General features: G+C 38.7%; 2 protein-coding genes across 6 annotated transcripts in view; one reads left to right on the top strand and one right to left on the bottom strand.

Annotated features, from left to right (window-relative positions):
- Nucleotides 1-4,451, bottom strand: part of rtn3 (reticulon 3) — a 37,716-nt gene extending 33,265 nt beyond the window's left edge. The window contains exon 1 of one of the 3 annotated variants that reach the window (XM_055196382.2): nucleotides 4,134-4,451. In XM_055196382.2, the coding sequence (XP_055052357.2) occupies nucleotides 4,134-4,227 (94 nt within the window). In that variant the 5' untranslated portion in view covers nucleotides 4,228-4,451. The remainder of the gene's footprint in view (nucleotides 1-4,133) is intronic. The other 2 variants (XM_055196388.2, XM_055196391.2) reach the window with 2 other exon arrangements.
- Nucleotides 4,452-5,486: 1,035 nt separating this feature from the next.
- On the top strand, nucleotides 5,487-18,061 carry men1 (multiple endocrine neoplasia I). 3 transcript variants are annotated; one of them, XM_055196709.2, is made up of 10 exons: nucleotides 5,487-5,684; nucleotides 6,485-6,966; nucleotides 7,082-7,290; nucleotides 8,086-8,214; nucleotides 8,387-8,427; nucleotides 8,535-8,622; nucleotides 11,261-11,397; nucleotides 16,494-16,623; nucleotides 17,039-17,219; nucleotides 17,295-18,061. In XM_055196709.2, the coding sequence occupies exons 2-10, from the start codon at nucleotides 6,531-6,533 to the stop codon at nucleotides 17,786-17,788; spliced, it is 1,845 nt and encodes a 614-aa protein (XP_055052684.1). In that variant the 5' UTR covers nucleotides 5,487-5,684; nucleotides 6,485-6,530; the 3' UTR covers nucleotides 17,789-18,061. The 3 variants fall into 3 exon arrangements, with proteins under 3 accessions (XP_055052684.1, XP_055052667.1, XP_055052675.1); XM_055196692.2 differs by having other exon boundaries at nucleotides 5,500-5,684; nucleotides 17,039-17,212; nucleotides 17,288-18,061; XM_055196700.2 differs by lacking the exon at nucleotides 5,487-5,684 and adding an exon at nucleotides 5,738-5,850 and having other exon boundaries at nucleotides 17,039-17,212; nucleotides 17,288-18,061.
- Nucleotides 18,062-18,272: the final 211 nt, after the last annotated feature.

Raw genomic sequence — 18,272 nt, 5'->3', positions numbered from 1 at the left:
AGAGCCCACAAATTCTATCCTCTATCCCCCACCAGAAAAAAAAAGGTAAAATCTACAGTATTAGAATACTTTGGGTATACGAAAAACGAATGCGGGGTTGTCCTTGAAGATGGATATCCAGTTTGCAAGAAATGTGGACGAAGAGTGGCTGCAAAAAGAGGCACTAAAGTTTCTGAGACGATTATCATACCGTGGAAATCTCATACCGTTGCAACCCTAGTTTATATAGCAGTTACATTAAAATGTGCATAGCACTGCACAATTGTGTTTTGCTAAAGCTAAATAGGTTGTGTGTTTACAGTTGAGTTTTGGTTAATTTCTACTTCTGTTTTTGCACTATTTTTTTGCACAGCAATTTAAAATGTAAATAAAAAATAATTTACATGCAACTTCAGAATATAGCCCCATGCACTGCCACTCTGTGTTTCAGAATTCAGATTCATTAAGTTCAAATACACAGAGAAAAGTGTAACATTTTTAAGTTTTTAAAAGAAGTCATTTTCGGCTTCAGTTTCGGTTTTCGGCCGAGTGACTCCTAAATTTTCGGTTTCGGCCCAGAATTTTCATTTTGGTGCATCACTACTTTGTTCAGTTCTACTGCAGGGGGGTTGAACTTGGGGACCGAAACCCAACCTCAGAAGGTTCAGCGCTCCTTTCGAGGACAGCAAGCCAAGTTTGTTTACCATAGTCAATGAGACTAAATGCGCAAACTAGTGAATGCACTTTTAAATGTAAACTTTTACACATGAATACATTTTACATTTTAAATGTACACTTCTACACATGAACACATTTTACAATGCAAACTGTAAATGAATACCCCAATTCAGGGCCTTATTAAGCTATAATAAGTGGAAAATCTAATTGAGTAAATATTTATGATTTTATCCAATTAGTAGATAAAAAAGAATCACCCCATTACAATAACCATTCGGCACAAAAATGCACCTTCATAGGTCCAAATAGTTCTTTGAACCTTTGCACATGATTAGCATGAGGAAATTCAAATCATTATCTGCCATTAACTGCCACACTTTTATGCATGTGGCAGATGCTTTTATCCTAATCGACAAAAAGTAGGTTTGTTCCTTGGGGATGTGTGATATTGTATGTTATTAGGATCTGCATTTGTTATAATTGTTAAGTTGAAATAGTGCCTTTTTACTACTTATAGTTTTGTTGTTGTTGAGCTTAAATGTTGATGTTTGCGCCAACGTCTGCCGCACAGCATTCTTCCATCTTAGAAATATCTCGAAAATATGCCATATACTGTCTACATCTGACGCAGAGAAGCTTATCCATGCTTTTATGACCTCTAGAATAGACTATTGTAACTCGCTACTCGGGGATGCCATGCAAATCAAGTAAACAAGCTTCAGCTAGTTCAAAACGCTTCTGGAAGGGTACTTACTCGATCTAAAAAATATGACCACATAAGCCCAATTCTGGCATCTTTACACTGGCTACCAGTTAAATATCGCATACAATTTAAAATATCACTAATCACCTACAAAGCTTTAAATGGCATAGCACCCTCATATCTTAGAGAATTACTATCAGAATACAATCCATCATGCACACTACGGTCGCAAAATTCTGGTCTCTTGATTATCCCTAGACTATCAAAAGTGTCTAAAAGTGGAAGATCCTTTTCCTACTTAGCCCCTAAGCTCTGGAATGATTTACCAACCGATGTCCGAGAATCAGACACAGTCGATCATTTTAAATCTAGACTTAAAACTTTTCTCTTCAACAAAGCATTCGCATAATTTGTTTAGTAAAGGTACTTAACTCGAAATAGTTATTTGTACGGAACAAAGCACTCGCGGTCATAACACAGACCAACCAAATAAATAAATAAAAACCTTATCTTATCGTATGGTCGGGTTGCGATTTTGGAACTTTCGTGTGTCTTGTGAATAGGATGCCATACTGACCCGTTTGCCACTGAACCTGCATAAACGACGACAGTGGGGTTCCCGGCCTTAGTCAAACGTGTTGGCACGTATGGTCGGGTTGGGATTTTGGCGTTTCGTGTGTCTTGTGAATAGTATGCCATACAAACCCTTTTGCCACTGAACCTGCATTAACGATGACAGTGGGGCCTCCAGCCTTAGTCAAACGTGTTGGCAGGTATGGTTGGATTGTGATTTTGGCGCTTTCTTTGTCTTGTGAATAGTATGCCATACAGACCCGTTTGCCACTGAACCTGCATTAACGACGACAGTGGGGCCTCCAGCCTTAGTCAAACGGATTGGCACGTATGGTCGGGTTGCGATTTGGCGCTTTCATGTGTCTTGTGAATAGTATTCCATACAGACCCGTTTGCCACTGAACCTGCATTAACGATGACAGTGGGGTTACAGGCCTTAGTCAAACGGGTCGACAGGTTTCATTTTCTCTTAAAGACCGGAAGGTGACCCTTAGTTACCATATATAACGTCGCAGTGGGCCCCCAATTTGCAAAATCCTCAACTGTGGATAATATAATTATGCCGCAATAGTTAGTCTGTCTGAAACTAAGCTGATTAAACCACATCACTGTGTGACACTTGCATTCCATGTGAACGGCCCCTACGCTAATATGATTTTGTTTTTCTCTCCCTGTCTCGTCCTTGACCCCGAGGACAATGGGACAAACAGACCCAGTTCCGGTAGATGTGAAAGTCGGCACACCTCTGATCTACTGGTCGTCCTTCAACGTGATGCCCAGCTGATGCCTGACCAACGATCACCGACAGAACCAGCTTAATCTCCGCTTAATCTCCTTATCCGTTTATATGTGTGTATATACATATATCTCCCAAGGGTTTTTCCCTCCTAGGACTTTTTTTAATTTCCTCGGCTAAACAGCCCCGGGTTTTTCTTCTCCTAAGGGGTTTTTTTACCCCGGGGAGGCAGCCTTCTTGGGCTTAACTTAGCTTCCTCTTCTAGACGTAACATTAGTAATACGCTCACTTATAATGTCGAGTCATAGCCGTAGCAAATTTGACTGCTTATGCTATCGTGTATTATGTTATGCTATCTGTTGTTTTTCTGTGCTTTTACTGCTTCTATTTATGTAAAGCTGCTTTGAAACAATTAAGTATTGTGAAAAGCGCTATATAAATAAAATTGAATTGAATTTATAAACAAACATCTACTATATTTTGTAACATTGTTATGTATAACATAATGGTTCATCCTTTAAGAATGACACGATGCAAACATCCCAAACTGTATGTCCACCAATGTAAATTTGACAAATGTCACCTTGACAGTAACGTGGTCTTGTAATAGCCATGTCTCTATTCTCCAAACACAACTCTGATCTGCCCTGTAAATCGCCATGACAGTTAACAGCACTAAATCAGCCTCGTAAACAAAATCACGTTCTTTAGATTGTTCAACATAACGAACATATTCAAACATAAGAAAGCATGTAAATTCATAGGACGACAGTAGAACGGGGATTAACTAAACGGCTGTGTGGGTTCGTATGACGTAGGGTTTATTTACCTTTTCTAAACCCTTGTGACGACAAATAAATGATACAGCGCAATAGAAGCAATCTGCGCTGCTAACGTTATATGCGTACACAAATTGGTTGAACATACTGGAAAAGCTCTACTACTGTATGTCGAGTCATGTTGCTGAACCCCTGGGAATCCCTTCATTTATACCGTCCTCCTGATTCGAATGCATCTGCACTGCAGAGTATCAGCTGATCAGCAACATGTGCCCAATTCAGAGCGGACTCAAATAGGTATTGTGAGTCCAGAAGTATTTATCAAATGTCTTGAAACAATAAACATCAGTTCAAGGCGGGCTATGAGTACAAGTTCATTCTGAGCACCATATTGGACAGACGATAACAACACAGAACAACAATGTATAAGTTACTGAGGAATAATATTATTACAACGCCCATGAAAAACAGGCGATCTGAGAAGTATAGCGTTACGTCAGCTGGAATATTCCGGTGTGTCATTTAAAGATCTAAACGTTCATGCACACTGATTTGAGTTATTTTGTAATATTAAGGGCAGCGTAAAAAATACCATTCTATTAATTTAATAAATGACCATGGCGAACTTCGCTTTAAAATAGTGAATATAAATTCAGGGATAGTTGTATATTTCAGGTTCTCTTACCGGAAAACTTCGAGTCTTTGGACGTTGCAGAGTGTCCATCGTTTAGGCCTCGTGACGACGAAATCTGAGACGACTGAGTCATTGGATCGGACATATTTACGTGTTATTCTAGTGTAACGTTATTAGTAGTTAAGAAATTAGCTTCAGATTACGGCTGCTGATTTATACTTTGAATGCTCCCGATTCAACGACTATTCTCCAATACAGCAGCGGCGTCACCAAGAGAGACTGTGCATAAGCACATTAGGTGAACCTGCCTGAATGTTGCAGTGGATGGGGGCGGTGGAAAAGAAATAGGGCGGGTACGAGAGAGAGAGAGAGAGAGAGAGAGAGAGAGAGAGAGAGAGAGAGAGAGAGAGAGAGAGAATTTTTTTAGGGTGAGAGGTCGATTGCTTAAAGTGGTAATCCGCAAACGTCCGTCTTTGAACCTCTCTACGAGGACACCACCGATGAAGAGCCACGATCACAGAAATCGCGACGATTGTTTCCTTATGGCAATCTTTCGTCTGGGAAATAATAATCGTGCAGTGTATCCCGGGCTTAATTAGCCTACGTACGATTGTGCAAACCCGATTTTCCAACAATCTCGCATTAGACTTGTTCGACTTCATGCGGCGCCTCAAGAATCAACAGCCGGATGACGTCAAAGTACCGCGAGAGCGATTCGCGAAATCATACGAAAGGAGTTTGCTTTTAAATTGCTCTCGCGGAACTTTGACGTCATCTGGATGTCGGTTCTTGCGGCGCCGCATGAAGTCGAACAAGCCTATTCTGTTTCAGCTTTGCACTCGTTCTAAATTGACCGTTTGTGTTTAGCAGCGCCCTCTTTTGGTTAATGATGTTTCCCCAGACTTTCTTTTTAATTCTCAAAGTTTATTTAAATACAAAAATGTGTAGAGTACCTAGATGATAATGTATTCTGTACATTTAAAGAAGTATTTAAAAAATTTCCACAATGGTGGTTTCATTTCCTGGATGGCTTTTGAGCGTTTTGGCTAGATTAGATACAACTACGGCCATCTCGTGAGATGTTTAGGGTAGAATTTTGATGAAACAGCGCTCATCCGGCGAGACTTCACGAGATTTTGTCCGTTGCTGTATCCCTTTTAGTCACAACTTTTAAGGTGTGTTCGACTTCATGCTGCGTTAGAACCGACTGGCGGATGACATCAAAGTACCGCGAGAGCAATTAGAGAAATCATTCGGAGGAATATGATCTCGACTATGCCTCGCGGTACTGTGATGTCATACGTCTGTCAGTTCTGAGGCGCCATATGAAGTCGAACAAGCCTTTTGAGGAGGTGTCACATGGGTTCTTCTGTTTGTTGTCAAAATAAGAAGCAACGTCTGCACTACATTTCCCATAATACCTATAGCCAACACAGGAAGTGTTTATGTCGCTGATATCGTCACAATATGAATAAGCATAACCAGTGTTTTGAAGTGGGAACTGATTGTTTATGTATCTGTTGTTCGTCGGAATTTCGGTCCCTCGACTGCGCGGCAAAAGCAGGGACAAAACAAAAGCATGTGGATATAATTTCAACAAAGGTATGTTTTGTCCATAAACCAAGCAACCCTATGTTGTGTAGAAAGCAAGGCGGGAAATGTATCTATTGTAAAATACTGTTTAAATTGAGGACACCTTAAACGGGTAGTAATGTTAAAGCTAGCTAGCTGCATCTGCTACACTCAGATGTCCGCACATACGCACATGGTAACTTACTTGTGCAGTTACGTTGTTTTGCTAGGTTAAAATTTCAACACTTTATTTTTGTTCATGCTGTGTTTAGTAAAAGACGGCGTTGACACGCTGTCACAAAAGTTCCAATTTGCAATCAATTGAATTGTATGTCATTTCATAATATAAGCTTTAGCTTTATTTCTAGTCTTGGTTTAAAATAGGTTATACAGACAAGTAGTGTAACAGTAACTATGTTGTACATGTATGATAAAGCCAAATGGCCTTGGAGTTTCCTTTTTTTACTTTAAGTTGGAAATCAATTTGACTTTAATTCATTAGCTATTCTTGGGAATTCCCCTAGATCAAATATATTACCATTTTTATAATTTATTTATTTTTACATGTACCATAACAATTATTTGAGAGATCTTGGACACCTTGTTACCATGTACATACAAGGGTATGCAGTAAATAATTTTTATCATGGTATAGATTAATAGTACTATGGTGCTACCACTGTTCTATCATGGCACCCACACAGACGTCATATAATAAAATGGTTGTATACAAAAGGAAAGAATCAAAATATTGTGAGCGTAAAATATTATCTGTATTTTGATGTTCTGACACATTAACTTAAGCTTTTTGTGTGTGTTTTATTTTACAGAAGCTCGCTTTAGACTGAGATTCTTTTTGTGACCTAACTGCTAACCATGGGGCTTCGGTCAGCTCAGAAGAAGCATTTCCCTCTTCGCGGAATTGATGGAGTGGTGCAGCTTTTCCAGTCTGAGCTTAACAATCCAGAACCAGACCTAGCCTTGTTGTCTCTTGTGCTGGGTTTTGTAGAGCACTTCCTGGCTGTCAACAGAGTTGTTCCCATCAATGTCCCAGGGGTCCGCTTTGAACCTCTGAAACCTGACTGCCTCAACTCTTGTTTCCCCACCGTAGAGCTAAATCTCATATCTGCCCTCTATGAACGCTTCACGGCCCAGATCCGTGGTGCTGTAGACTTGTCCCAGTTCCGCAGACCTGCTGGTGGATCTAGTCGTGAGTTGGTGAAGAAGGTCTCGGATGTGATCTGGAACAGTCTTAGCCGGTCATATTTCAAGGACAGAGCACACATTCAGTCCCTTTTTAGTCTCATCACAGGTAGAAGTTTACAAAAGTTCTACTATCTCAGGGAGATGATGAAACTTATGAAACTTTATTGATCGAAACATGCAATATAGATTCATATTTTAAAAAATGTTATTCTTTTTGTAAGGCACAAAACTGGATAGCTCAGGAGTAGCATTTGCTGTGGTAGCTGCATGTCAGGTGTTGGGCCTGAAGGATGTTCATCTTGCCCTCTCTGAGGACCATGCATGGGTGATCTTCGGAAAGTGTGGGGAAGAAACTGCAGAGGTCACCTGGCATGGGAAGGGCAATGAAGACAGAAGAGGTCAAACTGTCAGTGCTGGAGTCAGTGAGAGGGTACAGAAGGTTTATTACTTGTGTTTACTAGGGATGCACCGATATGGAAATTTTGGCCGATACCGATAACTTTTTATATTTGGGGGCCGATAACCGATATTTTCACAGTGAAAAACTCCCAGACGGCGGACATCTTGTCTTTGCACTAGACTAGCATACTCTTCTTAAGCCCACAACACGTGTCACAGAAAGCACCAATCAAAACTCCACATGGCCAGCAATGAGCAAGTGAAGTGGTTTAACAAACCAAAATAATCCATCATTTATCGGCTTTCATTTATCGGCCTAATTTTGCTATCAGACCGATAACCGATAATATTAAAAATAAGCAGTTATCGGCCGATAACGATATGTCAGGCGATATATCGTGCATCCCTAGTGTTTACCATGGGTGTGATAAATTTAACTATAATAGACTACTGTGTAAGTATGTTATAAACAGGCAGTCTTGGCAATACTCAATCTTTATAAGTACTATTTGCCATATTTTTAAATAATTGTGGAGACTAATACAAATTAAAATAGATGTACTGACAAAGATGAGTTTTTTAAGGGACTGTGTTTAACAAATCAAAGCCGTATTAGTTTTTTTATAACCACCCTTTAATCTTTATAACTGCTTTACTTTGGGTTTTCTATCAGCCAACATCATAGTATATTAATATTTTATAAACACTTTTGAAGGAGTTTACGTTTATCCTGGGTAAATTTGAACCATTTTGGAAAAAATCCTTATTTATTCATTTGGTTGTTAAAAGTCTATGCCTGACCAATAATTTTGTATTTTTTTCTTAGAGTTGGTTGTATCTTAAAGGCTCCTATATGAAGTGTAACAGAAATATGGAAGTAGCTTTCATGGTTTGTGCCATCAACCCATCTCTAGATCTGCACACAGACAGCACAGAGTTACTGCATCTCCAACAGGCAGGTCCCAGTCTCCTGTGATGAATTATCAGAACTTAATCTGTGTTAATTGTATTAGACTTTTAATGGTTTATTTTTAACCATCATATTTATATTTCATTATTCAAGTTTTGATGCATCTGTTCTCAGTGCAAGATTTACTTGTTAAAACGTCTTTACTTGTCTCGTACAGAGACTGCTATGGCTATTGTACGATCGAGGTGATCTGGAGAGGTAAGTCATGTCTCTCACAAATAAAAACACAAGCAGACACTTATTTGATCTGTTTGTGGTGCATGCCACTCTTGCTGATTTTTTTTCTTTAATTGGTTACGTTAAAGTTATCCTATGGCAATGGGCACTTTAGCTGATCTTGAAGATCAGGAACCCATGACTGGCAAGGAAAGCCCTCTATCTATTCACCTAAAGGTATGTGATTACATTTCCATCCGTACATTGAATGCATGCATTTAGTCTGCACATGCATACCACAAAAATTTAAAGGGATACTCCATCATTTTATCACATTAAACTATGTTATTAACTTAACTAAGCAGAGTTGATACATACCTCTATCATCTTAGTGCATGCACTTAATCGCTGTGGCTTTTTAAAACGAGTAGTTATACGACCAAATATGGTGGCACAAAATAAAACGTGGCGCTTTTTAAAGCAGGTTAAAAAGGATAACTATAATGTATGGTGGAATAGCACTTTTGGGAGTACTTCGACTCGGCCCAGTTGTTCCCTATCTATATGAAAGAAACCGTAGTTTCTCAACCATGATGTGACCTTGGTGGCACAATGTCACAAGTAAATAGTGATGACAGACGCGTCCCTCACAGGTTGGGGAGTGGCTCTTTGGAAAGAGCACCATCTCCATTGGCACATAAATTGCCTAGAAATGTTAGCTGTGTTTCGAGGATTGAAACACTTCCTTTTAGTCCTCAGAGGCCATCATGTTCTGGTCAGAACAGAAAATATGTTAGTGATCAATCGATCAAGGAGGTCTGAGGTCACGCCCTCTGAACAGAGTGGTGCATCAGATTTTCCTCTGGACCCAAGGGAAGGTTTTGTCGATCAGGGCATGTATATTCTGAGAGAATATGGGAACAGACATTCTGTCAAGGCGAGGGCTGAGGCCTGGAGAATGGGGACTCCACCTTGAGGTGGTGGAGCAGATTTGGACCACATACTGTATAATCAAGCATTGCTTATTGCCATTTTTGTCAAACGGATTACGTTTATGAGTACGGAATAGGGATGCTCCGATCAGGATTTTTGCAGGCAGATACCGATCACCGATTTGTTGTCTTCGTGATCGGCCGATACCAATGCGGATACCGATTTTTCAAGCTGATATGCAAGCTCTTTGATGACTGTGTAACTGTTAACATTTTTTCTAGATAAAGTAATACCACAGATGTTGCCTTTGTTATATTATTTGCAGTAATTAGGTATATATTGTTTTAATAGAGAATCAAATAAATTAGCAAATATTTCTTCTGCAAAAAGAAATTTAATATGCCTTTAAAAAGTCTTATGTCTGTTAAAAGTGATGAAAATAAAACACTTCACAGTCTAAACTGTATGAATTAAACATACACGCATTCGTATGAAGTATAACAGTTCTTTAGTGAAGAGCAGAAAGTGATTTTATTGAGCGATGAATTAGGTTACTGTAGCTTTAAGACGTGGGAGAGATCACTCCGTTCACGTGCACTGATGACTGAGAGGCTTCTGTGTGTGCGCGCGCCGGATTTACGCGGACGAATGAAAGTTTAAACGCTCAAAACTTTAAAACGCATGCAAATAATAAACTTTTGGCCTGAGGATGCAATTATCCGCGATAGATGTGTGTTGTATACGCTGTTTGATGGGGATGTGAAGACGCGTCGCGCTGTTGATCAGATCGCGTCCTCATAGGAAATACACTTCTCTGCAAAGGCAAAGACAGAAATGCAAATCTGCATGTCGCACATGAGCGATGGGTTATAAAAATGCTTGCATTGCATAAAAATGGTCTCTAACTGCAGCCACATTCAGGAGCCCTATGTTGACAAAAGTAAACAGAAAGATCGGTTTAGGAGATCCGCAAATTTAGCGAGGAGTGATCGAGTCATTTAATGACGTTACCGGCCGATACCGATCCGCGGCCGATCGATCGGAGCATCCCTAGTACGGAATTAAATTAATGCTGGTGTTGGATATGGATTGAGTGTTGCTTTCACTGCTTGTGTGCGTGTGGCAGTGACGTTATTGCTTGCGCCTCTGGCAAAAAAGAACCGGCTCCTAATCGGAGTGTCGTGAGACTGAGTGGCCGGTTATCAATTAGCAGCAAAACATGGGCAAAAAAGTTATTTATTTTAGAGACAAAAGTAAAATTTTTGTTGGATTTTAAGAGCAGCAACATAATTTGTTAGGGGTGTGACGAGATCTCATGCGTCTCAGCAGATTAAACCCTCACACAGAGTTTACATGATTTAATGTCTGCATGTTCTTGCTCAAAAAATTACAGTGGCTGTATCATTTCTAGTGTAAAGAAATGGACATATATTAAATATTAATATGGATTTAAACATTGTTTGACTAAAAATAAGCGTTTCTCTCCGTCTAAAATGAAAGTGAAGACAGCGTCCGCGAGACGAGTCCTCTATCGCCCCCTGCAGGCATTTGTTATAATACATACATAATGCTTTTTATTTACAGGCCACAAAATGTTGTTTAACATTGGTTTTAATACTTTATTTGAACCAATTATTATTGCATCTTCGTTATTATGTAATTTTAAGTGCTACTGCTCACTTGGGTCTATTTTTATTACCCCAAAATAACAAATTACTTCATTATCAGTTAGCAAAATAATTGTTAGGGCCAGTCCTTGATGAGTTAAAACATTTAAAAATAATGTGATTTCAGTTTCTTAGTCATTTATTTTATCATTGAGTGATTCTTAAAAAGTGTAAAAATATTGTCTCGTCTTGTCTCGTGAACACAATCTCGTGTATCGTCTCGTGGATTAAGTGTCTCGTTACACCCCTATAATTTGTCTCTTTGTTTGTTCCAGGCTGTCGACTCCGCAAAAAAATATTACAACAACGAGCACATCTACCCTTTTATGTATCTGGCAGGATACCATTACAGACATAGAAATGTCCAGGAAGCTTTGGGAGCCTGGGCAGAAGCAGCATCAGTAATGCAAGAGTAAGTTAAACACCACAGGAATATGGCTTTAACATATATGATAGACCATCATTGCTGTTTAAAGTGATCAATTTATCATTTTAATTATTCTAACATAAAAATGTAATGTAAATGTAAATCAATTTTTAAAATAAAAAATGTATAGACATACTTAAAACTGTTTCTTAAATACAAGTTTTAAAAGTGTAATTAAATAGTTCAGTAATACTGTGAATGTGAAAATAATTTTTTAAGTAAAACAAAAATAGACAATTTTAAAACGTATCAATGTTTTAAATCATGAACTAAATAAGTAAAACAATAAAGTAGTACATTTAATAAATCATGGCCATTTTAAATTGCATTTTTAAAAGGCATTTGCCAATTTCTTTTGTTCACCTATTTGTTAATTGCTTTTCATTTTCCATTTATCAGTTAAGCTGAGAAGTGCCATTGGCACGTTGACACGTGGGGCAACCAATCAACTTTAAAGTCAGTTTTTAAGATACATCACACTCACTATCCATTGGATAAGAAAGATGTAGCATCATTAAAGCTGAAATGTGTAGTACATGTGACCACATACCACTCACGCTGTGGGACTGTTGGCGTAGAGTAAATTTTTGTCTGTATGCTTGTTTACATAGCCGCTTTTCCATCGCATGGTGCCCCACGGTTTGGTTTGGTTTGGGTCGGGTCAGCTTACTTTTGGGAGCTTTTCCATTGGGATCACTTCGTAGTACCCGATACTTTTTTTCGTACCACCTCGGTTGGGGTTCCAAGCGACCCGAGCTGATACCAAACGTGACGCGTAAACACTGTAGTTCACTGATTGGTCTGAGAGAATCGTCATCGGCGCCGTCATCCTATTATGTAAAATATTAGCTTTAGCTTGCTGCTAGCTTGCGCTGTCTCGAGCAAACATGTTGTCATCTGTGCTCTGTTTTAAGTTTCCAAACACCCTTTTAGCGATTAAAAACATCCACAGGTTGTGAATCAGGAACACATAGAGTTTTTTCCAGACTTGCAGTTTGTGGCGGCACATTCGCGACGTGCACGTCAGTATTATTTATGCTTTAATGCAACTTCATTGAGGCTCAGCCTGAGCGCCGTCGACAGACGCCACGGGTGTTTGAACAGAAACTGTTATGTGAGACAGAGTTAGTTATAAACGCGATGTGCAAAGTAAACTTCTATTTGTGGTGGCCAATTTTAATTTTGTGGCGGCACATTCGCGACGTGCACGTCAGTATTATTTATGCTTTAATGCAACTTCATTGAGGCTCAGCGGAGCCGTCGACTGACGCCACGGGTGTTTGAACAGAAACTGTCATGTGAGACAGAGGTAGTATTAAACGCGATGTGCAAAGTAAACATCTATTTGTGGTGGCCAATTTTAATTTTGTGGCGGACTAATAAATAAATGTATGGGAATGTACAGGACGCTCTCTCTTGTATGATGTCACAGCCGTATGCAGCGCAAATATAACGACACGCCTATAATTCCTCCCACTGCGAAGTGATACTAAACTCAATGGAAAAGCTAACCACGCCAAAGTGAGGTGAGCTGACCCGACCCAAACTAAACTAAACCGTGGGGTACTATGCAATGGAAAAGCGCCAATACAGTATTAAAGTTATGTATTAAGTGTACAAAGTTAACTTTTTTGCTTTTTTCCACTTAATGTAGTCTGCACCATGCACAAAGTATGAAGTTCAGGTTGATGGTAGGTCTTTGATACTGTGTCCAATGACATTTTTGTCTAACATTTACGGTAAGGTTTGTGTTGGAGAGAGGGTGCATCTAAAAACGCACTTGAAAGTTGATTGGTTGCTTCACATGTCAACGGTCCAATGGCGTTTTTTTAACTTGATTGACAAATGTATAATAAAAATCAATTGGCAAATTAAGAGAGTGGGTCCAATAGATGCAAATTTCGGGAGTTTCAGACACAAGTCTGGTTTCACAATGCATACGTTAACTGCACGTTTTGTTTTTAGCGCTGGTGTTAGCAGGTTAGACTATTGCACACTTCCCATGAGTTCAGCCAGTGTGAGTTTAAATGTGATAATGTGATTGGTTACATGTGTGTGATGTAGCAAACCAATGCGATTTTAAACTCTGGGATTTAGATATCTTTGGAAAACTCAAATATTATGTATAAACTAATGTAATGTTAAAAACAGTACACAGACATATAATTAACAATAAAAATTGATTTTCAACACAGTGGGACTAAATGTACATTTAAAAGAATTTATTAATGTGCTTTTTATTGTTTTATTTATGCAAGTTTTAATACGTAAATTAAATAAACTTTTTTAATAAAATAATTTCTTTTTAAAAGTTAATATTTATTTACAAGTTTGAAATTTTTATTTTTTGTTTAAATTATTAAATTGATAAATTGATTTCTCATTTTATTTTAAAGTGGTACTCTTCGTCCGTCATCAACTTGAGCTAAGTTACACCTTTGAGTTAAATATTGGTGTTTTTCGGTTTTGCATTTTCACTTGTCTTCAAGTTTTGTGTGTTTATTTTAAACAGCAGGGTGCAGTGTTTATGAATAAATCTGAAATAATTCCTTTAATTGCATTAGCTGTCACATTTTATAATTATTTGTTCAAAGGTTACATGTACAGCATGTCATCTTAAGCTTTTTGAACATCCATAATAAATTGAACAGTAAATATAACAGTTGCCAGCATTGTATGTCCTGTTTTTCCTTACACAGTCATCAGAGGCGTATTCCTGCTTACTCTTGGCTCTTATCCCTGTCCAGAGACAGTCTGTATTTTCATTCCTCGGAACTCAGTGCAGTGGTTAAAGCGCTTAAAATAATTCCTTCTCATGTTCATGTGTCCCGAAGGATGTCTGCAAAACGCATGCCTAGGTCTGCTGCTCACTCCCATTTACTTCCTTTGCTTTTCCGTTTCCTTTTCCTTTAGGACAAGAGTAGCTATCGCTCTGGCCCTATTTCCCTCTGATGTGTTTTCATGTTTGTTAGAGCCACTTTAAACTTTGCTTGCTCAGGGTTGCACAAGGCCATTACAGTCCCATGCAGGGCATCTTTATTTTCATGTGCCCTCACTTACTTATCAAGACTCTTCAAAATCTGAAAATGTACTTCAGGTGATTCTTCTCTGATGATGGCTCGGGCAGAACATCTGTTAACTATAAGTCTGCTGCAAGACTGCATTTCTAATTGAAACACCTACATTTCTAGAACCAGTCAATTCACAATGAGAAACACAAGCCATGCCTGCTATTTTCCTCATTCAATAATCCAGGTGCATCCCATTGCAGTTTTGCTTTCATAGCGGAAGGGAGGCAGGGCTATTTTTCACTGTTGTAGACAATAGAATCTGGACCTTCTTGTGATCGACCCGCCCCATGGATACGCATCCCAGGCAACGATGTCGGTTAGTAGACACGCTCCTTACTGCTGATTGGCTACAACTGTGTTTTGGTACTCGGCCCAACTCCCTTTTTCAAAGTGTTTTTCAATAATCATGCCCCCCGCCTTTAAAGAGAATATCTCCATTTGCGTTCAACTTTGAGCTTTGTAACTTTTCAAATTTTCTTAATGCTTAAACGGCAACATTTCACAGTAACTATGGTTAAAAAAAGTGACCACTTGAAGTGCGTAGTGAATAGTATTTCATTTGGGACTCAACTTCCATTTCATTCAAAAATACGTCACAGTACTGTTTACCGTATTTTCCGGACTATAAGTCACACTTTTTTCATAATTTGGCAGGTCCTGGAACTTGGAAGTCAGGTGCGACTTATATGTCAAAATTATTTCATATGAACCAAGAGAAACCATAACTGTCTACAGCCACAAGTCCGCTCAATGCAGCTCCTGTATTTATGTAATTCAATGGATTCAGTGATTCACCTTTTGAACTTGATTTGGCTTCTCGTGTTAATTTAGCCTCCCAGGTATTTAGCCTCCCAGGTATGTTCTGTATGCTATTGTGTATCGTGTGGAGTACCTATAGAGTAGTATTTCATCCTTTATATCTCCGAAGAGTCTTTAGTTTAATCAGATTTATAAAAGAAAGATTAGCTTTACCGAATCTTTCCGATCGAAAAATGAAGAAGGAGGAGTTTTCTACCACGGGAGGAGCGAGTCATGCAACACTTATAACTTATGATTCACTACATTTTTGTGTCATTTTATGTAATATATGGACGCGCCTATTTCCAACATAAGACAGAAGTCTTACTTACCGCATGCAACCCATGACCCGGTTGGAAAAATCCAGCGCATCAAACACACAAGCAAATCTCCGCTGCTACTCCAGATAATAAACTATATCCATTGTTTTCATAAGGTTGGCTTTATTCTCCTTACATCCAAAAATACATTCTTCTTTCGTGCCATTTTTGAGTTTTAAAATTAAACAATGCTGTGTTGCATGATATGATGTTTGCAAGTTCTAGCGTCTCCCGCTGATTGTCGGGTGGGCGGGGTTTTCCTGGGGAAGTGCCCATATAAAGAAGTGAAACATATAGAAACCCCTGAAACATCAGCTGGACCTGTAATCGAAAAAAAAATTTTTTCCAAAACTTGTACGAACCCTGGCGAATTTCTTTTGTTTAAGTGCTTAAAAGTGTTTGAAATAAAAAAGAATACATGTATGCAACTTTCAGCAAACATTTATTGGAATTTACTCATGGGGGTTTTACAGTAGCACTTTTGGTGCGCACCTTCAAGTGACACCAGAGTTAGGTTTGTTTGGATGATGTAAACACGCGCCCTCAAACCAACATTGCCTGCCTAAAAGAGTGGTCTGGGATATAGTTTGTGTGTACGGTTTACTGCTGCTATGAATACATCCACAAACAGCTTCATAACACACTAAAGAAAAAACACAATAAGAAAACACAAAATTGTATCATATAACCCCTTTAATGCTTCTCAAACGTATTAGCAATAAGAGAAGATAAACTGTGGCATTTCAAATTTCTGCCATAAAAAAACCTTTATGTGTGACAGCCTGTTAAGAGTCCTACAATAGTTGTTAATGTTTACACATATCCTGTACACACGTTACATTACAATTTGACCACACATTTAATCTCAAAACCTGTTTTTGTTTCTCTACAGTTACAATTACTGTCGAGAAGATGAGGAGATCTATAAGGAGTTTTTCGACGTTGCCAATGATGTCATTCCCACCCTCCTTAAAGAAACTGTGGCTGCTGAAAGTGGAGAGGAGGCTGAAGGGACAGAAAAGGTTTTCATTTAAGAAGCTTCTAGATGCAAATTTAAAAGTCATTTACTTTGTCAGTTCATGCTTGCATGATTTTTCTGTGGAGCACAAAAGGAGATGTTTAGTAGAATGTTGGTACTGTTTTTTTCTATACAATAGATGGATGGATGGATGGATGGATGGATAGATTTCTAAAAACAACACAAAGCTATATAAAATATAAAACCATATCCTTTAATATATTACAGTATTTCAATTTTAAGTGTTACAGTTACAAGAAATGCTATAACCTGGTTTGTTGGGCATTGTTAATAATGTATGTGGTGTGACTTGAACTATTCTTTTAAATATTTTTTGATTATAGTATTAGAAACAAAGTTGTGAAGGGACATTTTCCCCCCTTTTATCCTTGTTTTTTACTCTTTCTTTTATCATAAAGGACCAGCCCAGACAGGTTGCTGCCTTATCTGCACTTCAAGACCCAGAGTGCTTTGCTCACTTATTACGGTTCTATGATGGGATCTGCAAATGGGAAGAGGGAAGTCCCACACCAGTGCTTCATGTAGGCTGGGCCACATACTTGGTGCAGTCCCTCAGTCGCTTTGATGCACAGGTAAGACCTGTCAAACTTTTCAAAGTTTTATTGGAATGTCATGTATAATCAGTTCATTTATTTGGTTGTCTCTAGATTAGACAAAAAGTGTCAATCATCACCAAAGATACAGAACCACTGGATGACGATGACCAGTCTAGTGACGACCCACGTGAAGGACGTAGACGGGGCCCGAGACGAGAATCCAAGCTAGATGAACAAGCAGGACCATCTCCTCCAGGTGCAGCCTTGCCCCCTCAAAATCCTGTGCCCAAAAAAGTGGGCGGAGAAGGGGGACGAAGACGATCCTCTGCTGGAGGTCGAGGGAAAGAAGCAGATGGCAAAAATGAGCCATCATCACCAAGTCCCACACCTTCACCTCACCAACAAACCGTAGTTTTGGGAGGGCCAGTCGTGGTTTTTCATAGCGAGAAAATGAAGGGTATGAAGGGGCTGCTCTCTGCAGCCAAGATCAACTCTAGTGCCATTAAATTGCAGCTCACTGCTCAGTCCCAAGTTCAAATGAAAAGACAAAAACCCACACCTTCTGGAGATTACACTTTGTCCTTTATGAAGCGCCCTCGCAAAACACTTTAAAGTCCCCATTAAGAATTTTGTTAATTTTCAACAGTTTGGAGCCAGAAAACAGTTATTAGGTCAATTGTGTTTTATTATTTGATAGTAATTTTATTAATTTGCCTGAATTATGTATAGACAGTTAATTACAGTAAATTATTTTGAAAAAATTCTAACAGGCCAAAGTTATTGTCTCTCTTTAAGTGTTCAGATAACATGTAACTCAACCATGTATGATTTGTTTTGCTGTCTTTCACATTGGATGCAATGGATGTTAAATGTTCTCAGTCGACATCGATTGGTTTTGTGTTTGTTTTGTTGTTTTTCACATAATTTCATAATTTGTATCAAAGTTACAGTTTCATGGAAATTGTTATTTTTGAGAGATCCAAAGTTTGGTGATTCTGTTGTAAAAACATTTTCTAAGTGTTGAAGTGTATTATCCAATAAAAAAAAAAACTTGAAGTTTGTCATCATTCATTTACAGTCTATAAGCGACCAGGTT

The sequence above is a fragment of the Misgurnus anguillicaudatus genome, chromosome 21 (assembly GCF_027580225.2).
Source record: "Misgurnus anguillicaudatus chromosome 21, ASM2758022v2, whole genome shotgun sequence".
NCBI lineage: Eukaryota > Metazoa > Chordata > Actinopteri > Cypriniformes > Cobitidae > Misgurnus > Misgurnus anguillicaudatus.
This window is presented reverse-complemented; position numbering and strand designations above follow the sequence as displayed.